The 24,694-nt window shown below is 49.3% G+C and overlaps 1 protein-coding gene across 1 annotated transcript; it reads right to left on the bottom strand.

Annotated features, from left to right (window-relative positions):
- On the bottom strand, positions 1 to 22,036 carry DMBX1 (diencephalon/mesencephalon homeobox 1). Its single transcript, XM_085308171.1, has 5 exons — positions 21,850 to 22,036; positions 6,703 to 6,868; positions 2,339 to 2,517; positions 875 to 1,229; positions 1 to 401 (listed from the first exon to the last, which is right to left on the bottom strand). Exons 2-5 carry the CDS (start codon positions 6,854 to 6,856, stop codon positions 1 to 3), a joined length of 1,089 nt encoding a protein of 362 aa, XP_085164297.1. The 5' UTR covers positions 6,857 to 6,868; positions 21,850 to 22,036.
- Positions 22,037 to 24,694: the final 2,658 nt, after the last annotated feature.

Raw genomic sequence — 24,694 nt, 5'->3', positions numbered from 1 at the left:
TCAGTTGGGTAGGGTGTCAAGCCCAAGAGAAGCTGCGTGTTGCTTTGCCCGGAGCCTGAGGTTCTCGATACTTGTCGTTTTACTGTTGAGGCTTGGAAGGGAGCTGGAGGCCTGCAGGATGGGCGAGGACCAGACCTGCTGAGCATGGGAGAGTGACTGGTAGTAAGACTGACAGTGCAGAGAGCTCAGCGGTGCCATGTTGACATTCATACCCAAGTAGGGCATGGCAGATGGTGTCCCCATTTCGAAGGAGGAGTAATGGACCAAGTTGTTGGTTGCTGCCATATGCTGGCGAAATTGCTCCTGCAGGCGGAAGAGGCTCAGGGGCGAAGAGGAGTAGGAGTGGGTCTGAGCCAAGCCACTGCTGGATGCAGGTGTCACAGTCGCGCTGATAGGAGATTCTGCAGCRAGAGACAGAAGGGATAGGGGTTATTTCTACAAGCTGGATGCAAGCGCTGATCCTCGCCCAGGTAGGGTTTGGACAGCGGTATGGTTTTCTCCTGAAAAATGCATTGGGAATGCACCACAAAAGAGAGGGGTTGTGTTTGGTCAGAAGGGCTAAAGCATGTCATGGGTGTCATGTGTGTCATCCTAGTTCCCAGAAAGGGGCTTGCCCTTTTTCTTAGCGCTTTCCTGCTACCACCAGACCACTGTTCTCCTCCYGATCTGGGCAGAAGGTTTTTTTTCCTTCTGCTACAATAGAGGTCAGGCCTTCCACAGGCTCGCTTTAGTGCTGGCAGCAGGAAGACAAGTTTGGCAGCCCACCTGCAAGATAACATGCTCTAGGGGGTAAAGGGCTATATCCAGCCACTGGCACCCCCATTGGAAATACCAGGTCCTGACACCAACGCTCCAACAGCATGCTGCATCTTACCTGCTTTTGGGCTTGCTCTCTTGCAGTTCAAAGCCTTGCTGTCCACACCAGGACTCTTGTCTGCTTTWGCCTCTTCCAAGGTGCTCTTGAACTCCTCCTCTCTGTCTGCCTGGTCCTCAGGTGCTGACTCGCTGGCCGACTGCTCCGACAGGGTTAGATTGAGGTCCACGCTTACCTCGCTCGGGAGGCTCTGGCCCTTTTCGGCCTCTGGGGTGGTGGCCTGGGTCTCCAGCATGGTTGCCTCTGTCTTCCCTTCACTGTGGCTCCCTTCACAGTCCTTCTGCTTCTGCAGCTGCTCCTTTTGCAGGCTGCGTTGCTTCTTCCGGAATTTGGCCCTCCGGTTCTTGAACCAAACCTTCAGTGCCACGGATAGCAAGCAGAGAAAACAGATGAAAATTCTGYTTAATACCAAGCTCAGCAGCATTTAGCCTGGGAGCTTCAAGGGAACCCCAAACAATTAAGTGCTACAAGCCCATGGTACTGAAATGTCAGTCCACTCGTTTGGGACTTAGAGCTCTACCTTCTTTCAGTGCTTTTACAAATAGCACAAAAAAAGTATTTTTTTTTATATGACAACCTTTGTATAGGAGTGTTAAGGCAAAACTTTTTTTTTTTTTTTTCTAAATTTATCAGATGGTCAATATGGCTTACAGCTGAATCTGACGATATTACATTGTCTGAGAGCACAGTGCTCTGTCAGYGCCAGTGTCTGAATGAAGTGGAGATTGGGGAAAATCTGTATTTTTTTTAACTAAAATCTGCAGACATGGATTGGAAGAAACATCTTTGCAATTCATGTTAGTGTTGGTTGGTTAGTTAAATCAGGAAACAAAAATTCTGAAGCTCAAAATTATCTTGACATCTGTATAAAAGAAATCAACTATTTTCTTTTTCCTAGAGCCACCACTTATCCACTTCACACTGCGGAACTTGCTATTTAGTCTTTTAATGCCATAACAATGTAAGAACTTCCCAAACAGCAGGTTACAAAGCATGTTGCATTAGTTGAAACTAAAAAAAATAGGGAACCTTGGCCTGAAACGTTACAAAATTTCATGATGGTGGAAAAGAGCAGCTGGAATTACTTGGATTTCTGCTCCTCTGGAAAAGCCAGAAAATCCTCACAAACAAATAAATAAGTAGACTTCTGTTGTTGTTTCTAAAACCTCCCCCAAAGAAATGTGAAAGGACAAATAAAAACCAGTGTGCAGTTCAGAGAATCCTAAATTTAAAAAATGTGCTTGTGGATTCAGAATTTCTCTAGCAGATGTGTGACTTGGGTTGAATGGTTTGGAGTTTTTTTTTTTTTTTTTTTTTTTTTTTTTTCTTTGACAGCTTTATCTGCCCAAAAAATCTCTGATTACACTGTAGGAATCTCAAAAGATCTGTAGAGCTGGTCAATCGTCTAGGAATCCCACTATATCTTTTAAAATGTCCCCACTAACAAAATCACAAAATCAGTACCTGTACTCTGGCTTCAGGTAGATTTGTGCACATAGCCAGCCGCTCTCTCATCACCACATCTGGATAGTGAGTCTTCTGAAAGGTCTTCTCCAGTGCTTCCAGCTGTTGGGCTGTGAAGGCTGTGCGACTTCGCCTTTGTTTGCGATGCTGGGATCCATAACGTGCCTCCAAAATGATGTCTTGAAATGTACAGCCGTTGGAAGACAAGAAGAGTGGCCAATTTAATTATTGGAATTTGTACGTTGACAGTTGAATAAAGCACTGGCTAACAATGTCTGATGAACCTACACAGCAAGTGTTTGCATGGACTATAGATCTTAAAAAGCCTGTGCATGCACTTTGCTGGTAACTCAGATGTTTGAGGACACAAAACATCTGACTAGGAAGCTTCTTCTGGAGTGGGAACCTCTTTCTATAACAGCTATGGTAACTTTTGAGACTCCTGTGCTAAATTTGATTGAAATGAGAGAATCAAAGCTAGTGGGACAGGACATGCAGATGAACAGAACTCACTATGGCATAAGTATCATTCATAGGAAWCACAATTAAAGACAAGGTGGGGAGATTCCCTGCCACAATCAGGAGAGGAGTCCAACATTATGCAACATGTTCTTCCTGAAGCCAGTGGCAGCACTCTGGTAGGCTTCAACACTGCAATGAAACTCAGTGCTGATCAACGGGAAAAGCCCATCCATGTAACACAAACACAGCTGCCTCAAGCCTGTTGTGTTGGCCGCAGCTGCATTAGAAGGCATGCACCTTCCCAGAAACCAGGCTGAGCTGGCTCTTCTTTAGTGTCTTGCATGTCACTTATAGTAGTGTTCAAGGCGTGATGTTGGAGAGCTGTTCTGGGCTCCAGTTCAGGAAAGCACTTAAGCTCATGTGCTTGTGTCTGCTTAGCTTGAAAGCACGTGCTTTACCGAGCACGGACACTCTCCAGCATCTGGGTTGTAAAAGCCAGCCAGGAACCAAACCCAGCCCTACTRACTGCAAGCCCAGAGTGCCTTTTGCAGTAGAGGAGCTACTCGGAAGGTCTGACACCGCAACTGTGCTTGCAAAATTGAGGGAAGAAAAGAAATTCAGGCTGAGGAAAATCTGAGTCCCACAGTAAAGGGCTTATTATTTTACCACAGGCATTATGATTTCACAACAGCTAGTTGGAGTAGAAAGATCTCCTTAAATCAATGAAAATAAGTTATTTAAAGTGAAAAAAGTGCCTTTATTATGCAAGTTGGGGCATGTTGTGCTGCAGCATTGGAATGAAATATTCAGTCTGACGAGAGGTTTGTTCTCAAAGATGAAATGCAGAAAGAGCTTTAGCAGTGTCTAGTATCATTTTTAATTTAGTTAAGACTGTGACTTTGATTAGAAGAGAGGGATCAACATGTTAGAAAACAACCTAATAGGGGGAAAAGTCATCATTATCACTGCACAGAGCCAGGGGAAGTCTCTTGTTGCTGTTTATTTGTGCTTTTGTCACGAGTATCATGCCATGAATGTAAACAATAAAACAAAACCTGCTGTCAGGCCAGTCCCAGAACTGCACAGCCAGGTTCCAAATATGTTAGCTAACGAGCGTAGCAAATCAGCTTTGCACTACTCAAGCATTCCTCTCTCAAACATCCAGCTGTTTCATTCTAGGTCAGCATTCGCAGCGCCTTTCTGGGCTGCTGCCAGAGCAGCGTGGTTTTGGCGACCTGGAAAAGACGTGCTCAGGCTAAAGGTCTTCGGCCAAATACAATACAGTGTTGGTTGCATACAAGAGACTTTTGTATTCAAGATATCACAGCTCTTGGGGGAATTAAAACACTGGTAATAGCTGCTGCCACTTTTGGAGGCAAAGACGGCATCCGTTATGCATTCAGAAGCAGCACACGATGCAACCGTGTGAAAAAAGGAATGTTTCAGACAAGAAATAGAAGCTGCCCTGAAATGTTTTACAAAGCTGGTATTTATGTTTCAAGTATAAGAAATCAGGAGAGAGGACATTGGTTTAACACCCCACCTGCAGGCTGGAATATTCCCGAATTTCTAGAGTAGAGGTTAGACCTACCAGCTCCCCAGAGGCGGCAGCTCATGCATTACGTTTGGTTATTTCAGTGAAAGCTAAACAACAATTATTTTAACGCTTTAACTATGTTTCCAGGCTTTGTGCAAAAAGGAGAATATAAATTGCAGGTGAGGAGGCATTGCAGTTAAAATCAGAAACCCCTGTTTTCTGACTTAAGGTCATTTGCTTTTGTGCTGCTTTATTCTGACTGTCCCTGGGAGGCAAATGAGATCTATAACCCTGCACTAAAAGATATTCAGAGGTAACAAAATGTGAAGTAACTGCAAACGAACTGGCTTGTAGGTATGTAATGCCTACTCCACCAAAGATAAGCAGATCGTAAGGGGACAGYGGAATTTAATTTGGTGACACTCTTCCAGGTGGGTTATTAATTTTAAAGATAAGAGGTCAGAAAGCCAATTGAATCTCCTGCTAGAGAGTATAAGAATAGCTCTTTTATTCCATTTTTTCCATTTTCCTCTGCTTTTTCCCTAGTTAGGGTCAAAGACATTAAGTCCTCCATGTTCTAGACTGAAAGATGCAAGTGATCAGAAAAATCTTTCGGAAGATCCTTGTGTCTAGGGAAGGGCCACCCAAGGGCACCCAAAGTCTGTAAGGCACACTGCAGTTCTCGAGACCATCCATTCCCATATGACCACCCGTGACCTGAAAGAGTGAGGGGAGGAGAGGAYGGATGACAAAGAAAGCGCCCACCCATCATAACTCTGCAAGCCAGTGGCAGAACCAGGATTAGAGTTCAGGTCTGCTTGACCTCACTTTGATTCCCTTTTGCTAAGGACAGTGATTCTCCAGCTCTGCCCTACAGATGTGCAGGGACCTCACTGGCCACAGTGAGTGACCGAAGGAACCATGTAGAAAAGGTCACTACTAACATTTCCTTCATAAACTGGATAAGGGCACATGGGTAGCAAGAAGATTTGAGAGTCAGCAGTGGTCTGTTGATCCAAAAAGGCTGAGACCCTTGCACCTTGCTTTTCATGGAATAGCCCCTAGGAGGACTGGCCTGAGACTTTTGTGTGCTTACCTTGACTTAAGCCTATGTCTCTTAAATTTAGCCATCTAAAGTTGTCTGTGTAGATGACACTTTCCACCTACTCAAGGCTTGAAGGAGTCACTCCTGACCGGGTGTGCTGACCTGGGTGTGCTATGGTAGGCTGAAATGTAGAGCAGGTATGTTTCCCTACCATGCAACAGAGTCTGATCTTGAATGATTCCTGCTACCAAATTAGAAAATACTGTCTGGACTTTGCAATTCCTTTTAATGGCAGTATCGTTAGGACGCTGTTACAATCATGGCTAAACATGGGAAACGAACTAGACAGAAGAAACTCTGAACCAGTAATTYTTGTTCCAGTGTCCTGCTAGCAGCAATTTTGTGTGAATAACACTCTCTGGGTAAAGTCATGCATGACTTTTTTGGGGCCTAAAAAAGTTTCTTTAAGGAAAGGAAAATACAARAGCAAAAGACAAGGCAAAACCTGCAAGCATCACCCAAGTCAAGGGTGAGGATTTGCGGAAAAAATAGGTCAAGGTGAGACCCAAGAGAAGACCAAATAAAATAGATATTTTTGCAAGAGAAGAGAGTGCTTCATGATACAAAAAATGGAAAATAGCTTCAAGAAGGGGCAACATGGAAGGAGTAGGAATTTGCCTACTTCTGCCTAGGATGGCAGGAGACAGTTCTTATGGAACGCAAGGCCTGGGCSCCTCATCGAGGAGATCCGAACCACTGCGTGCTCACATTCATTGTGCTRTTATTTACTAACAACAAAGTCAGTCTTTCTGGCTTTGTTGTTCACCTGTTAAAACAGATTTCAATGTCTTTTTAATCTACCGTTTTCATTCCATGTAGTGGCACCGTGTTCCTCCTTGCACCTGGGCTCYGCAGCCTTAGAAGGCCATTCTGGAGCAAAGCACAGCCGTCAGTTTGCAGCAAATACTGGAGATGACAAATATGTGACGTCTACACAGTGTGGTCTATATGTCTAATACATGGGATTGCAAATGTTTATCATCAAGCAGTTAACTGGTGAAATGCTGCCACTCCTAGAGATGCAGCCAACGCCTCCACGATTTAAAAATGCACTGCCTTCCCTCCTTTTCTGCCCAGGGCTCAGTGGCTCTCCAGCCAGGGCACTCTGCGGCACACGCCGGCTCGTCCTTATCCCATCATGCTGGTTTGCTAAGTCTCACTCCAATCTGCTTAAAAATTCCTTGCTGAGGAAGAGTTTTGCCCAATGCAAGCAACAAGCATTTTTCTCAGGGAACTGCAAAAGCCATAAGTTGTTCTTACCAGCCAGTCTCTCTGCCAGCGTGAGGGCGTGCACGGAGGGTCTGTAGTCGGGGGCGTGCTGGGCTTGCTGAGCTGCCTGCTGATGAAGGTTGTACATGGCGCTCAGAGAATTCATGGCATGAAGGGAGTAGCCATTCACTCCATAGTGCTGCATGGCGACATAAACCTGAAAACAAGAGCCCGTAGAAGAAAGGTGCTTAAAGGGTACGCGCTATTCCAGCATCCTRATGGTCCAGCAGAGCCATGGAAAAGCTGACCTGAAACTTAAACYGAGGCATACAAGGGTCACTTCCAACCTCCTGACTTTGACGGGTTCTAGGCCAGGATTCAAACTAGTTCTGTAGACCTAAAGCACCATTGACACCAGCTTCCAAGCTGAGAGACCAGCATCTGACTGTCTCCTAGAAATGATTTACCAAACACAACAGGATTTTCAGGATTGTCATGGAATATGCTGGGAGAAAATGCATTATATTACCACTTTTAATGAACTGATCAAGCTTTATCCCAGAACCAGGTGGCATTTTGTCCTTGCTGTTGCCTACAGTGGGCTGTTCCACAATTCTGTTGCCATAATGTCAAAGAATCTGTCTTATCTGAACACGTTCATGTGTAATTTATTTCCATTCATTTTTCTTAAGGKTCTTCTTAACAAAACACAAATGGTAGGCAAAAAAAACCCCATATGGTATAAAGAAAAATAAATTTGTAGTGTGACAGGGCCAAAAATCTTACAGCTAAAGAGGGAAATAAAGTTTGCAATAACTACTGGAGTCTCATAGTTCAAAGCAAGCAAATTATTTGAAAAACTAATGGCTTTTTTTTACTGTGGGTTGTGTATGAAACTTCAAGTTGTTTTTCCTTACAGATCATCTGTAAAACTGAGCTAATATTGGTCTCAAAAGCTGAATGATGCTCCATTCATCCATGTTACAGATGACTGAGGGCCTCCAGAATGTTCTTTCCTTGCTTCATAAGACATCAGAAGGCCAGATGTGAAACATTTACCACAGAAGAAAATTTCCAAAATATCATTCACACCAGTAAGTCACGAGACAGAAAGTCAATGCAGTGAATGATCATTCAGAGAYAGAAGAGTTCCAGCCTGCGCAGCTGGGCTAACGTAGGGAAACAGATAGGTTATCTAGGCAACTTCCTAGAAAGTAGTTTTGATCACTGGAGGGAATTGGTTCATCTCCCATGGCTTTTAGAGGAACCTGATGCATTGAACTGCAAAAACTTGTGTGTAGCTATTAGGGTGAAAAATTAACTATTGTTTTTTCCACAATGAGGATTATCAAATCTCACTCTCATGCCTAAAGACCTCAATTTTTGCGTGTGGTGTATTTATACCATGGAGGAGAGGATCTCAGTGAAGACAGAGGAATGGAAGTGTGTGAAGGCAAACCTGTAGTGCAGRGCTCACATGGGTGACACTACCCTCTTGCTCAGATCTCCCCTTCACTCCCCACCGCTTTGATGTAGCAGATGCAAACACGGAGTGACCTTGTYTAACATCCAGAGACCAAGCTGTCGGTTCCTGAAAAAAGCAGCTAATTCCTGTGCTGTGGGGATTGGCAATGAAATGGGACCCCTTCCGACCTCCCACCTCACAAGCGTCTCCCACTCATGGTGCCTGCGAGCGAGGGGGAAAGTCATTTGGGTTGGAGTATGGTGAAGCTCCCTGCCACCCTGGGGAGGTTCCTCATTGTTCTGGGATGTTTTCTTTTGACTAAGGTATTTTGCGAAGCCACGAGCAAGAGTCTTTGGGGTAGTCTTCTCAATGAGGCTACAATAATTATGTAYCAATAATTCAGGAATCTAGCACTTGGGCTCATTTCTGTTTCCCCAAATCCCTTGCACTTTGCCATCATTTCATCTCAGTGCCAGTAGAGCTCATGAAGGGCAACAGATCTAGATGTGGTTACACCAGGGAGATCCGATACAAACCCTAACGTAGCTTTCATCTGCTCTGGGCCTCCCTACTCATCCAGTCTAGAATCACCCCTAAATTAGTCTTCCGTTTTAGACTCCAGAAAAGCTTGGTGGCTTCCCCCACACCCACCTCCCTCTGCACAGACACCAGGTGCCTCCCTATGGCACATGGAGAGTACTACCAGTGATATCCTTTCCCAGGCAAGAAAAGAGTATAAGCAAAAAAACCTCTCCCCTAGTTTAAACTACAGAAAAACAWTTTTTACATGAATAGATGAGTTATTGAAAAATGTGTCTAAGTGGGGAAGGGTACCTGAGAAATAGTTTGTAACTGTTTCTGGAAAATCTGGGGAAGGGGGGGGATTGAAACCCAATCTGTTTTGTTTTTATGTATCCAAGCAATTAATTTTGATTTCATTTTAAAAATGCTTAATTTCAAAATTTAACAGTTTAATTTTTAGAAAAGTAAAGACATTCCCAAACTAAAATAATCCGTTCAACCTTGATCTGTACCTTGCTATCGTTTTATTCATTCTAATGGGGAAGAAAGCACAAGCCAGCACTGGTTTGAGTTGAGCCACTGGGATGATGGATATTTTTGATACTGATGCTGTTCTAAATGCAAGAATAGCTCTACTCTAATACAACTTAAGGAAGAGCTAAGCAATGCCAAAATTGTGTTGATTCTCTGTTCCAGGTGAAGAACTTCACTTGCCAACTATTTTTTGGCAATTTATTTTCACCATGGTGAGTACATAGTGAAGTTACTGAAGATGTTGCAGGGCTGGGCTGTACAGGTTTGCTGCTCTGGCCAGGAGCTGGRAAAACAGTTCAGAAAGAGATGTAGGCAAGGGAAAAAGCATTGCTCTCCCTTTTGCCGTTGCGGTACACGGTACGGGGCAGGAGGGGTACCGGTGACCCATGCAGCTGATATGGGACCAGAGGTGGTATCGTGCGACCCACAGGAAGGAACAGCCTGGACAACTACCCTGGCCAGGTCTAGTGGTGCCTCCAGCAAAGTCTCACCCCGTTCATCCCCTGCACGGCTGCTCCCCACAAGTGTCCCACAGCCTTGCGCACCAGGCGGGAGCACCTGGCGTGKGGATCCCTGTCGGCAGCGAAACCTGCCGAGCTGGGCAGGGGCAGCCGGCCAGAGACCTTCTCTGCGGTGCTTTCCCAGACTAGGAGCTGCACTGGTGTTTCCAACCCCAGGGAAATGGGAGCTTTGCAGCATCATTTTGTCTCCTCTSTTCCCCCCCCAACCCCGACTTTTGCGCTGGCAGACCAGTTTCACCAGCGCCAGCCGGCCGGTGGAGTCTCAAAGCTTATTAAGYTCCTGTGCGTGTTGTGAAACCCGCCGAGGACACAGAACCTATTAACTGCCCTGGACTGCTGCCAGACCTCAATCCTTAATAGACGCTAGAGAATCCACGCTGGGCTCAACCTTGCCAGGAGATACGTGGGAGGCCAAGTGGCTTTGGCTCCCCTGCTCACAGAAATGCCCGTTTATTTTCTAATCCCCTTGGCATACAAACAGCAGCGTGCAAAACGGCGCATTCGGCAAACAGCAGGGAGAGGGGGGAAATTCCCCCAGAACGGGCAGTCCTCCGAGGACGCTGCCACTGAATTCGGGTCTGGAGCCCAGCGTTTCCACTGAAACGCTTTCCTTCGCAAGATTTCAGTTTATTTGGTTGTTAAAAGCTGCTTTTGTATATGTGTGTTTGAACAAACTCTCCTGAATGGCCTAGAATAAAATGCATTAATAAATAAATAATAATAATAACAATAGTAATAAAGCAGAGAACTTAAAAAAATAATGACAGGCACATGAGAGGAGTCAATATACATCGCAACTTTAGTGATAATTGCCTGATGCGATGCAATGCGGATGACAGGCAGAACTTTTTGGTCTCTTGTGCAGTAAATACACCATCCCAGATTCAGTGCAAAAAAAAAGGGGGGGGAGGAAAAAAGGAGATTTTTGCATTTACTGAGCAAGATTGTTCAACCCAATAGGCAAAGTTAACTGAGACTGCAGACAATTCCTATTTAACTATCAGCTCTGAGCACACTCGAACCCCAATAAATTAAATATTTAAAAGACATCATGCAGCAATTTTTTTTAATGGAGAAAGCCATTCATCAAGCCACTGCTGTGTTTCACAAGCTGTCGAATAGTGCTTACACTGGTTAAAATAATCTTTATATTTCATTAAGCAACCAAATAAGCTGATCCCTCCCCACTGGCTGTATAGATGGTTTTAATTTTCAAAATCTGCAAATGCATCTTTTATGTCTCTGTTGGCTGGAGGGCTTAAGGAACGAGAGCAGCAAGGAGGGAGATGAGAGCAAAGTTTGAGCTCCKGCTTTGTGGAAAGGTTCGGCCTCGAGCGGCTGGCGATGCAGCGGGGAGGGTAGCGCAGGGCTCGTCGGGAAGGAAAAGGGATGTTTCGCGCCACTTTTGCACGGCAGAACGGGGACTGAGAAAGGGCGCGGGGCAAGGACAGAGGGCCGAGAGGCAAACGCGCGCCGGGGAGGAGGCGAGCGCTGCTTTGCCCGTGCCGAGGGCCGCGGGAGGCTTTGGTTGGCCCGCTGCGAGCGCGCGGTGCGTGCCACGCCGGGGCTGCTGCTTCCCTTCCGCGCGGCGGCTCTCCCGCCTCCGGCGGCCCAAGGCTCGCTCCGCGCCCGGCCGCCCGCGCTGCCTGCGCTCACCTCGTCCCCCGGAGCACACGACCTCCCTTGCTGCACGGGCCGCATCCCTCCGCCACGGCTGGCCAAGGCGCAGCTTCGCAGAGAGGACCAGGAGGAGGAGACGGGGCTTCCCGCCAGGTCTCACCGCCCTGCCTGGGCGAGACACCGGATTCTCCACCCTCTGCCTGCCGCAGAGGCCGGGCAAGGTGCGTCTCTGCCCGTCCCAGGCAGACCCTGGGAGCACGTCACTCTTTACCAGCTGCTGGGGTTCAACCCAGCGCAAAACGCTTTGCACGTTTACAGAGCAGGATGCCCAGAGCAGCGTTGCTGCTCCGTCTACTTCGCTGCTCCCAGTTGCAYCTTCCCAACAGCGGCTGTGAAAACTGCAGTCTCCCGTAACGCCATTAACACCAGAGCAGTGCAAGTCCCATATGCCTCTCAGCAACATAGTGTACGAGGGAAAGTTTGGCCCTGGACTTCAGAGTAGTATCATTAGCTACAAGGGCTACCGTCAGCTGGCCTGGGCTTCTCGACTTGTACAAACGGCTCTAAGTTTCCCTATCTAATTAGTATCTAATTACATATGCAGGCGCACAATCCTGTCCTGAGACAAAGGAAAGTAAAGAGGAAATAGCCACCTGTTTCCTCACCTGGTGAAAACTTCTGTACCCAATAGCTGGTATTTTTRTATGCATGTATTTAAAACAGGTATGAGAACAATAAAATATATTCTGAAAATTTGAGTATTGCAGTTTTCTGCAAAGTATCTTGAAATGAAACTTTTGTATTCTCCCTTTCTACCAAGAAAAAAAAAAAAAAAAAAAAAAAAAAAAAAAAAAAAAGAGAGAGAGATGTATTAACTGTACCCAAGAATTTGAGAACAGGGACATTTTCTGCTTGCTACTCTCTTCATTTCTCCCCCTTATTCCCCATCAAAACATCGTCAATCTGTATCTGACTTCACATGCCATCCACGTAAGACATTTAATGAAATACAGRACTGACAAAGCCTATTAGAGGAGAAACGTATCGATTCCTGCAGCCTGCAACCTGAAGGGTCACTTGTCCTGGCCACAAAGCTCATGGAAAGCGGGAGAGTTGTCTCCACGGTGAGCTATCCTGAACGAGGACATCCACAACAGCTCCTTGTGCAGACGCTGCTCTGGAGTAAAGCAAAAGACACTGGTTTTGCTTAAGTGGGTTATTCTGGAGGAAAACCTTTTTCTTCCAAAATAGACTGTGTCTAGATGGATGAAGCTTCTTCAACAGATTATTCTGGCTGATTTCCCCGGGTGGAAGTAGAAAGTGCCCAGCATAAGACGACAGTTGTTCTGCTCAAACTCGGCTGGACACCATGAGTTTGAGGTTGAGTGCAGGGCTCAGACCTTTGCAGGGCCTTAGGATCATTTTCTCTTTTCCCTTCAGCTCGCTCCTTCGAACAGTGAGTCATCCCAAACTCAAAAAAGGGCTCAGACTAAATTCACTGGTATGTACAAGATGCTTAGATACTATCACACAGAATGGAATAATAAAATCTATGAGGTTAAAGAGACAACTATATTTTTTTCTTTGAGGAGTCAAGAATGGGATACCAACACCTGCTTGAGACCAGTCACCATCAGCGGGTGATGAAATTCATCATTTCATTTGAGCTTTGCAGAAATTGAGGAGACATTGGTGGGAAGAAAGGGGTATGTATGAGACTTTCTTAATGTAGAAAATAAGCTATAATGAGAAGATTATGTCTGTATTTTCATATATTCATTGGCATAAAGGAATTTCAGCACCATAGGTACCATCAAGGATCTCAAGAAAGTTCATTACTGATGAAAATAAATTACCTAGAGATGCATTTTAATTTTGGAAGAGCTCTGCACTGCCTCGAGTCCGCACCTTGAAGCAAGACACCCCATGCAGAATGGGAGAAGCACCAGGAAAAAATCACAGAAGAAATGACCTGTACCTTGCTCTTATTGGTGTACGGTTTTCTGTAGGTGACAGAAAAATAGCAGCAGCCCTGTCACATAAAAAGAAAAGTTGCAGYCCGTCAGCCTGGCACAGCACTGTCGGCGCCTGCTCAAATGGTACGAACTGCTGCTCGTGTTTCCCTACGTGAAGCGCGGGAATCTGTTCATTTTTAACAAGGAATAGCAGACAACAGTTTGTGTTAACAGTGTCCCCCTTATTACTGCTAGCAACAAACGTCATCCAAATAAAATCACGGCAAAATATTCCCCTGGTCCTAGGGGGGACCTGCTTTATGATTTCGTGCTTCCAGCCCTTATTCAGACACACTTTAAATCAGCAAGATAAATAACGAATCTCTGCCCCTACTTATCTGACCATCTAGCAAAGAGGCTCAACCTATCCACAGACATAGGTTTATATGTATTCGGTGCTAAACAAGTTACATACCTAAGGGGTTCTGAATAAATGAACCTTGCAAAAGGTTTTCTTCATTTTTTTTTTAATATCCTTAAAACTTTAAAGGGTCCAAATATAAAAGAGTCCAAAATCATGTAGGATAATAACTAGCATGTCATAAATCAGTTTTGTTCCTCACATGAGATTGTTTCCTTAGACTTTCAGCAATCTCACCTTTGTAGTGGTTGAAATATAAGTAACTTGAAATACTGCAACACATCATATTTTCTCGTTCAAATGCCAWAGTCTCAGAGCAACATGCATCACAAAAACAGGGTTCCAGAGGGTTTTTCTTATGACTGGAATAAAGGAATTGAGAATAGCTCCAAAAATCAAGATTCCTCATTTCTAATCTACCTGCAATATTTTTACACCTGTACAAATCCCTGGATCTAAATACAGTTAATTTCTAGATGTAGAGGGAGATCCAAATTGTATCTAGTCTGCTTGAACTAATCTCAACTCACTCAAAGCAAAAGTTGGCTTATTACACAAATTTTTGCAGCAGCTACTACTGACCTTATTAATACTACTCTATTCCTCCTCAGCCGCAGKCAGGCAGTGCCTTTCTCTAGCCTTTAAAATGAGGAGGATCATTTTCTTAAAAACGTGAAGTTAGCTAGCAGCTGAAATTTGGAAATGCTTCCATTTAAGGCCAGCGTCACAGTTCTGGGGTAGACCTCGTCGAAGATCTGCCTCCGTCAGGGCCTGGTACCGAGCAGTCCAGTGACCGTATTTATAAYGCTCACGTACTCGCAGTGGAAGTGTAAGAGGATCTGAGCGGTTTCGTAAGGTTTACGARCCAAACCTCAGGGCACCCTGCTGAAACGGGGGAGTTTGATCGTGTGGCTCTGCAAACTCGGACACGGGTTACGAGCAGGTGAGACAACGGGCCCCGGCTGACGGAGGTAACTCATCAGTTCCCGTGATTTTTATTTAAAGCTTTTGTGAAATCATCCTTTTTTTTCCCCCTCCCTCCATCAAAACCCTGGATAACGGAGCCAAGTGATTGAGCAGACAGTTCTCATTTAAAGAGTTTCTAGAGCTTCTGCTCGCGGAGGCGTGCTTCAAAGTGCGGTCTCCAAAGCTCTGAAATAAAACAAAACCAAGAGACCCTCAAAAGCATCTACTTTTGAGCCAGGCACAATTTTGAAGGCTTGGAGACCAGCGATTTGCAGTGCAGGGGCTGGATGGGGACCACCGTGGGGCTAAATCTCTTGCTGTCCTTTCGAGCCCATCAGTCGTGATTTACACCCGACAAAGCGTTCCTGCGGATCGGGTCGGTGTCCACACAGCTCCCGTTTCGCTTTCGGAGCGATGTTTAGCCCTCACTAGCAGCTCTTGTAATCTAGGCTGAAGCAGAAACGTTTTCCTGAGTAAACAAGAAAACCTCTTAAAAGGAACATCACCTTGGCTCTAGATCCCCTTCTGCTTCCAGTTCAGTGAAGGCAAAGAAAGAAGGCGTTTACCCTGATTTCTCGCGGCTACTGTTACAGCGGAAACAGCAGCCAGACCCACCCCGGGCCGCTCGAGCGCCCACGGCCCGGCGCTGCCGCCGCCGCGCACCCCCCTTCTCGGGACGTCGACCACCGCGGCCGGCCCATCCTCTCCGTGTCTCGAGCCCTCTGCCTCGAAAGCAGCCCCGAGTTCAGGACTTGGAGTAACCCTAAAACGCCGTGCAAGCAAACTACCAAATTCACAAACAGCTTCGAATGTTTAACTTGGCTCTTTGCATGCAAACACCCCTCGTGCAAAGCCCTCGCTCCTTCCAAAACAAGCATGTTTCTGGCTTAGCTGCGTTTGGATGTGGTTTGCCTGGCTCGGCCCTTCCTCTCGCTTCAGTAAAAACGGCTTTGCTGGAGAAGCGTCATTTCGTCCGCCTTAACGCTGGCGGAGGGAATTTTCCAAACTGCGGGAGGAGAGGGGTCCAGCCTCGCCAGCTCTGCCCTTTCCCGGCCTGGGGGACTCGGGGGTTTCAGAGGCAATCAAAACCATTTCCAGCTCTTCTCCTGCTGCTCAGCAGCTGTTACCACCACCCCAGGTGCTGGATTGGCAGAAGAGACCACGTACTTGGTGCTGGCCCGGCACCTCAGCCAAGACCCCGGGCTCCGGGAGGATGGTGGCGACCGGGGCGCGCTCCCCTCTGCTTTCCTTCGGCTATGGGAAAGGGACAGCAGCGGACGGAGGGCAATTTCTTCACCCACCACAACTATTCACCAAGCAAGACAGGGCGGTAAGCGAAGGGTGCCAAGCTGATAGTGATTCAATGCACACTAGGGGGAAGAAGAGAAAAGCATCCTTGTGAAATTCAGTGTTTTTCGCCCCGTCATTGGGGTTCATCTCACTTGGCATGGAGCGACTTTCCTGGGTGCTCTTTCATCTGTTTAGCTGAAATGCTGCAAAGCCACAGCAGCACCGGCGATTTTGCTTGAATCTGATCTCAGGTAGACGTGAAGAACAAACTAATTTTGAAGGAAACAGAGAACATGAGATCCCGGCCCCGGGATGTTTCTGCAGGTACAACTGGACTCTGGGTCTGCCCCTGCAGACAGTGTTTGTAGCACTCTAAAAACTGCAGTCACAACCCATGTGGTGGTAATTGCTTTTGCTCAGAGTAAGGTCAGGCAGGATGACAGGCAAGGCTTACCTTAGCCAGAAAGAAAAAAAAAAACAAAAACAAACAAACAAAAAAAACTCCTGAAAAAGACCTCTTCAGAAAGCTGTAGAGCTGCAGGATTCTTAGTACTTTTGAAAGAATAAGCATCTGCCTTGCAAAAGTTTTGAGTTTTCTTTCTTCACAACAGACAATGCTTGTTTTCCTCGCTTCACTGCAAAAGCCATTTGTGCTCAATGGCTTTTACAGGGAGAGGAGGGGGGGAAAAAGAAAAAAGGAGCTATGCCCTCTTAAAACAGGGCCACAAATTAGAGTTAGTACAGAAATCGGTGGCTGGGGAGAGCTGTGGGTGTACGTAATGCTTCCTTTCCCGTAAGCTTTTGGATACGTACACTGAATTCACTGCAGCTGCCAAGGTAAGCAATGTATTTTGGCCATCAGCAGGTGACCTGAGCTTTAGAGAGCCGCACGCTGCAGAAGAGGCAGAGCAGCCGAACGGGCGCCAGGGCGCTGGTGCAGCCCGTCGGGTGCACCCGGTCCCAGCTGACATGCACCGCTCGCGCCGCGGCAGGCACCGCGTTTCTGCAGCTCCCGTCACCGCAGCGTTTCTGTGCATCTGCCTGTCCCCCCCCCCCAGCCCATCTGGTTTCCCTTTTTCGGAGCAGGCTAGAGAAATTCCCAAGCACCCTCCCATCCGCACTACTTTCCATTTTATTATCTGGACGATTTAAAGTAGTATTTTTCATGTCAATGTTTGCTCTGGCCACACAGTGGCTGCAGCTGGTCCCAAAAGTGGTGTGCCAGCAGCTACCAGGAAGAAATCCCATTCGCACAGTGGCCCACCCACAACTCCTGGCCGTAAACGCTCGGAGAGCTGCTGGCCCCGGGCACCCCCTGCGTCCCACCCTGCTCCATCCCTCGCTCAGAGGCTCTGCCCTTTCCAGCAGCTGTGGCTGCACCAGACCTGCTTTAGAAATTGCAAAGGGCATGATCCAAAACCCACTGAAGTTAATAACGACAACAACAAAATAATAATTTCAGTAGCTGTTGGGCTGCAATAGGCTGAAGGAAAAAGACACAGAGTTTTGACTAATCTCAGTACGTTATAAATTAATTCCGACATATGTAGCAGCATTTCAGAATTCTTCACTCTATCAACAAGCATGTTTTGCTGGGCAGTCCCCCAAAAGTAGCTGCATACAGATTGGAATATTTGGGCTTCTTCGACTCCTTGTTCCTCAGCATTTTCCCCAAGAGTCCCTCCCCCCCCAAACAAGCAGCTCTAAATGTTTCTGTTCTGACTTGAGTGGTGGAAATCAGTACTGAAGCTTTTGAAAGGGTTCAAACCTAACTGGCACTCGTCAGTACCTCAGCAGAAGCATTTCCAGCCTGAAGAGCTGAATTTTGGCTAGCTGCTGGGTATTCCCTCTGGGGATGATACAGCCGGCGACTTTGAAAACACAGCCTACTTCTAGCTAAGGGTTTGCCGATGGATTTAGCAGCAGAAACAGTAGATAGCCGCATTGGAAGAGTTTGGTCCCTCTTCCTTTTCTGCAGCATCTTTATTTTGGTAGAGCTGGTTTGATGACGACCAGGRCAGGGTGGTGGAAATCTCTGTTCTTTCTGGATGCTTTTAATCAGATTCCTTTCTTCCTCAATGAAATTTTTTTTTTAAAAAAAAGGATAAATACATGACACTGGGAACAAAACCCACTGCAATCGTTCCCTCTATGACTATATTGTGTAAAACTTGCCTGGCCAGCCTGCCCTCACCTCTGGCAGGTGGGAAACTGTCTCCAGCTCTGTTTCTGTCTCTTTGCCACAAGTAGCAGCCCTGATGCCAAGGGGAAGCAGCACCTGCACCAGCTCCATGAAACAGAGGTTCATCTTCCGAGAGAGCAACCAAATCCCAGCCCACCAATTCATGCAAGTACAAGAAGAATATCCTRCTTGGACATCAAGATCTGTTTGAAATAACATGGAAAGCTGAAACACCTCTTTAACTGTCTGATGGTATGATTTGGATGTATTGTTTTGCATTGAGTACACTGGTGTAATTTAATATACCATCGGTCATATGGTAGCTTAAAGAGCTGAAGTCACTCTATGCTTTCAGAGATTTTCTGCCCTTAAAGTTCTTAGCTATTTAAATATCCAAATGGAAAAAAAATGAACTTAGAAACATGATCTGAAAGCCAAAGGGATGTAAGTTCAATTCTCTCCTGCTGGGGCAAATGAGGGACCTCAATTGACATGCATAAGCTTACTTACTGGTAAAGGGGAAAAAAACAGCTAAAGYGCCAATCCTGAGATCCAGGTATTGAGGGAGAAACAGAAAGCAGAGAGCATCTGCAGAGTCAGTCTGTCCCCACCACCACCCTGAGCAGCAGAGAGATCACAGATCGGAGGTATATAAACTTCTCGTCAGGGTGAGCCCTCCGTCCTGCCCTTCCCTGTACGAGGCATCGCACCGGGGGTTCTCGGGGGGAATCAGCCTTTGCCACTCATCATAGGATGAGGCATCATGCCTTGCACACTCGGCACAGGGCTGAAGGTGCTGAAACTCCAAGGCCCCCAGGGACTTGGAGTCCAACCCTTCCTGCCTCGGTTTAGCTGTCCAAGATTTGGAAAGCTGGAGAGTGTGGAGGGGGAGAAGCAAAGGGGCGCCTGAAAACGTGGCAGAGGAAGAGTGCGGGGTGGGAAGGAGGTGAGGCTGTGGCCCAGCGCAGCTTTGGGGGCCATCCCTGCAGCTCACAGCGCTGAACCCCAGCCAGCCTGGCCCCCACTTCCCCCTTTTCCCTGGGACCCCTGCAGGCAGCCGGGCTCCGCCGTCGCCTGCCCCGGCAGGGAGGACAGGTCCCACTGAATCAGCTAATAGCACATTTCTTTCCTCATTTGCTTTGTGCTCCTGGCAGAGGCAAGGGGAGAGGAAGGAGGAAAAAAAAACCCTCCAGCCCTGCCTTTGGGGAAGCAGGAGGCTACTTCAGACAAAACTGTTATCCATTAACATCCAATTATCACTTGGTCCAAGCCATTAATTATAAATCAGCCTCCTAATTGGGATAATTAGCTCTCTGCTACTTAATGTAGTATGACTGATGCGTTTGGAAAGAAGGTAATCACTCCATTTGTTTAGCGTTAGGAGAACAAATCCAACTCTCATGGTTTAATTTCAGCCTCTCCTCCTCCCCCCCAAAACAGCATGAAAAGCTCTTTCCAGTCCCATTAATTGTTTGGGAATCACGATGTTGATGGACACACGCCAGCCCCGCGGGGCTTTGGGGGAGGGCAGACCCAGCGGGGCTGCGCTGGGGGCAGCCTGGACCATCACCCCGACACTTGCCCACGACCCCCACTTCGCATCGTGTCCGTCCCCCCCGGGAGACTGCTGTATTTTAGGGAAGGGGGGTTAATTAGACGGGACGGGGCAAAACCCAGGCGCGACCACAGGTGCGACGGCTCCGGAGGAATCGCGGTGMGGCCGCGTTTCTCCGCGCCCGCTCAGCCCGCACAGCCACCGCGGACGGGTCTCGGGAGGCTGCCGGCAAAACCCGTTTAGGGGGACGGATGGAAGAAAAGAAAAATAAAAAAAGCACCCAACACTTTGTCTTCCTTTTTAATTTCTCTCTCAAATTTTTTTTTCCCTCTTTCTCCTCCTTCCCAGTCTTCTTTCCCCCACTTCCCCGGGATGTCTCATTAATGCCGGCTGCTCGGCGAGCCGCCGATAGCTGCGGGACATGATTAGATATTTATTACTGTCATTTACATGGAAAACTTGAGCTAACCAAGTGGAACCGGAGGGGGGCCGCCGGAGGGGACGGCACGGACTTGGGAGGGGGGGAGGATTTCTTTTTTTCCCTGGCGCTGGAAACCGAGCCGAAGCCCGGGACACAGCGGGAGCCCGGCCGGCTGGAGCGGCTGCCACGGGGGAGGATCCCTCGACGGGACGAGTATTTCGGGGCGCTCCCCCCGCCCCAAAGTCCCAGGCTGAGCTTGCTCTTTGCCCTGCCCGCGTTTCGTTTCGGAAGAGCTCGGACAGCGTTTGGTGCGCGGATCTCCCTGGGAAAACGGGCGCGACGCTCCTGCCGTGGGGCTCGACGGTGCCCGCACGACCCCGGGTCTGGGGACACCGCGGGTCTGGCGCGTCCCCAGCCCTCCTGCCGGTCCCCCCCGCGCCGTGCGCCCGTCGGGGAACAGCGGAGAGCAGCAGCCGGCCGTGGCCGGGAGATGCGGGGCTCCGGGCAGCTCCGTCCCAGCGCGCCCGCCCGGGGAGCTGCCAGCTCCTTCCCCCCTAAAAAAAAAAGAGCAGCCGCGGCGGGTGTCCCGGGCCGGGCGCCGCCTCCCCCGGAGGAGAAGCTTCCCGGAGCGCCTTGCTCTGTCTCGGTCTCCTCCTCCCCCCCCAGTGCCCGTCCCGGCCCCTCTCCCGGGACACCCTCCCCCCCCCCCGCCCCGGCAGAACCAGGTCTCCGTTCCTTTGCCCCTGCAAGGAGGCCTTGTCCCCGGTGCCCCCCACCCCGGGCAGCAGGCTCCGACCGGGGACACGCGCTTTCTCTCCGCCGAAGCGCAGGCTGCGGCTGGAGCCTGAGCCTCCCCCTCCCCTTTCCTCGCTGATGTCCCATGGCCCGAGGGGCGACTCTGGCGGAGATATATGAGATCTCTCGCGGTAAAAATATGCATGCTGATCCCCATTTGGTTAGCCCTGTAATGGAGGTGTAAATAGGTTTCGACTGCGAAGCCCTTAATTTATCACGCGAGCCTGACAGCGCGGGTCCGGGGTTCGTACACGCCTTACGGGGGGGGGTCCCGGCGCAGCCCGGCTCCGCGACTGTTTCACCGTCCAACCTTTCCAAAGTGTGGTGGCGAGGGATTTTCCCTAGAAACACTTCCCAGCCCTGCCAGAGTCTTGCCCTCTCCTCGCTGTCCCTCCCACACGCAACTTTCCAGCGGCCCAAAGCCCCCCGCGGCCGGCCCAGCCTGGCTCCCCCCACCTTCGCCCCGGCGGATTCATTGAAACACCGATGCGTGCAAGTGGGGCGCAAGTTGCGCTCTCCCGCCCGCAGTCCGACCTTCCCCCGCGCCCGCGGTGCGCCCCAAACCACGGCGGAGCGKCCGCCCCGGCTCCAGCTCGCTCCGCGGTTCGTCCGAACTGGTTAGCATTTTTTCCCCCCTTCCTCTTTTTTTTTCCCCCTCCTTGGGAGAAAGTGTACTATATTCCGAATAAAGTACGAAGGGCGCAGCAGGGGCTGCGGAGCAGTTGGCGAGGACTTGTGCTGGACCCCGGGCCGGGCTTCCCTTCCTCCGCGGGGCGCGCATCCTCGCGAGCGGCTCCTTCGCGGGGCGCCGAGTCCTCTCAAGTGTTTCCCCACACACCCATGTCGCGAACAAGCCCCCCAACTTGTCTTAATCCCCCACCCCCCCGCAGCCTCCACCGCCCCCCAACCCCCCACCGCGGAGCCTCGCTATCCCGGGCCGGGGTGTCCTACCTGAGGCGGCGGCGGCGCAGCCTCTCCGCCCGCCGTGGGAGCCGGCCCGCGGGGCGAGGACACGCGTGGGAGTGGGAGCGGGCGCTGCGCCCCGGCCTCGCCCCCTGCCCGCCTTACTCCATCCGCCCGCGCTGCCTCCGCGCTACCTCCGCGCCCGGCGGAGCTGCCATCTACCGGGAGGCAGCATTGAAGAAGGATTTTTAAAAGGAGCTTCATAGCGACCCGGGAGCTACCCAGCAGGATTTTCAATGGTCCTCCACCCTGTCAATCAAAACGGGGCTGCTGATACATCGCGCTTCTCCCCCCCCCCCCCTTCTTACCAGTCATTTACTCCAAGCCGAGGTGTAAACGGCTAATTAAATCCCTGGGAGCGGACGGGATGCCGGGGCAGGGAGGAGGGCTAGCCCCCGGGCCGGGGGGGTGATGGCGTCCCTAGGACACAGGGGAGGGAARTGTTGCCCCCCTCCGCCCCCGGCTTAACGCCGCGCTGGAGCAGACACTGAAGTTTTCCTCTCCCTCGACGGCCCTGTGCTGGGGGGAAATCATCTTTTCCCGGTGTTAACTACAGACCTGACCCGATCCTGCACCCCGGCCCCGCGGTCCCCCCATAACTGTCCCAGCTCAGCTTGCTGCCCACCCTCCGGCTGATCTTCAGCGGTGGGCGAGGGAGGGGAGATAAATTTCCTGCTGGCCGAAGCGGACGGACGGAGGAGCTGGGGGGCGCTGGGGGAGCCGGCGGCGAGAGGCGCCGGGCTGCTGCGAGGGCGAGGGGAAGAAGAAGGAGAGAAAGCAACACAGAAGAAACACCCATTAACGTCCCTCCTCTTTATTTATTTATTTTTTTTTGTTAATTTGTTTTATGATCCTTCAAATTATTTTTTTTTCGAGATGTAAAAATAATAAACTGCCCCCCTTCTTTCTTTCTTTCCTTCACTGCGGGATTTTCGCAGGTATCTTCCCGACCAGTGGTCGGGCTGGTTATCTGGCAGAGCTAACTAACTGGAGCGGTGGTTGTATTTGCTTTTCAGCTTTGCCATGCCTTCGCAGCAGAAAGAGCAGTTTAAAGCCTTTAGAGAGATTGCTAATAGATGCCAGCTCCTTGCCTTTAGATTCTCTCCCAGCCCAGAAGGATTTAGGATAGGATTGGGAGACAAGACGCCATTTCAGGCTCCAAAACACCCTGTTTTAAAATGACTGCGGGTAAGAGGATTAAAACAATAATACCCTTCTCTTCTTGAAGGTTTTTTTTTCCTCTCTCCCTCCTATAGAAAAGATTTCTTCTCCCAGAGCAAAACCGTTTAGACAGGAATTAAAGGAACAAGAAAGAATAAGAGGGGGAGAGAGGACCTTTTAATTTGAGCTTGATATTTTTGTACAAATTCTATCCCCCCCAAAAAAAGAGGGAGTCGGTCTGGCTAGAGACACCAGAAAGCTCCAAGTGCCACTTTCCTGTTTTTATTTTTATTGTATTTTTTAGAGGAACAAGAGAACCAAGTGGTTGTCCTGAGGAAGGGGGGGGAGGCTCTGTTTAAATCTATTTCAGTCTATTCCTGTCCTCGGGCCACCAAAATCCTACTTGTTACCCCCGAAGAGCGCGAGCCCCTCTGCAGCCCTCGCCACTTGCAATGAATCTCTCCTCGCTCCTATAATTAATAACCGTTTTTTTTTTTCATGAAACCGATTGGACAAAATTTATTGCAGTTATAATTTTTCGGGAAGCATTTGACCGTCGTACTGAGAGCCCAGGCTGGCTCGGGCATCACCCCGCAAAACCGATGGTGAATTGCCCTCCTTGCTCTTTTGGGGTGTCTCTGCAAAGAGATCCCTCCACTTTGCAACCGGCACAGTCCCCTTTCCGCTCATTACAACGAGTTAAGCAGAGCAGAGGAGGAGGGCGGGCAGGTGATGCTTCCCCGAACTGAATAACCCGCCTGGACACCCCGCCGAGCCCCCAAGCCCTGGGTCGGAGCAGCCCGGCGGACCTGTAGCTCGCAGGAGCCGGGGCAGAAGCCGCAGCCCCGGGGTGCAAAAATCTTCAAAAGTGACCGGCAAACTTTGCCGGGCTCCTCGGCTGGATTTAGCGGAGCAGGGTCCCCCCCCGGGTGCCGGGGAGGGGGGGTCTGAGCCCGCCGGGGCGGGGGCAGCGCGTCTCGTCTGTTGTTGCTGAATTGTCGCTTGCAGCCCAGACACGAAACACCAGCCCCTCCGACCGCGGTTGCACTATTGTCTCGCCTTTCTGGTCGCCGAGCTATTAAGCGCTGGGGATTTTGTGATTGCTTCGATGCAAAACCCTTAGTTTTAATTCTTGCCCCCCGCCCCCCGCTTTGCAGAATTAAGAAGAGTTCCTTTCTGTCTTTAGGAAATCTTCCCGAGCTCTCCAGCGGCCGGATTTCTGCTGTTTAACCAGCCCTTATAAATAAATAACAGTATTTAATTCAGCGCATCTTCGCAGWAATGAGTAAATCGTGCATTTAGCACAGCTCGGAAAAGTATCCGCAGTTTGCCCCTTCAACTGATTTACTAGATTTAYCCCCTGCCCCAATGTATCGATGCGGTCAAAATACGAGGAAACCGGTTACGAGTTGCGATGAAATCGCAGGTGTTTCTTCTCTAAAACGCGGGGGAAGGATGCGGTCTGCGGGGGAGGGAAGGGAGCTCCGGCCCCGCCGAGCCGCCCCGCCGAGCCGCGGCTCCCCGAACTTGCGGCTGCCGCCAAGTCCGGCACCAGCCCTCGGCTTTGCTAGGCAAGAAGATTGTCACCCCCGCTAACGAAATAAAATAGTAACGATAGTAATAATGATGATGATGATAATCACAATAAGAATAAAACGAGGAGTGGGGGGAG

Source organism: Rhea americana, unplaced genomic scaffold (genome assembly GCF_003343005.1).
Source record: "Rhea americana isolate MKP2758 unplaced genomic scaffold, rheAme1 scaffold_27, whole genome shotgun sequence".
NCBI classification, from domain to species: domain Eukaryota; kingdom Metazoa; phylum Chordata; class Aves; order Rheiformes; family Rheidae; genus Rhea; species Rhea americana.
This window is presented reverse-complemented; position numbering and strand designations above follow the sequence as displayed.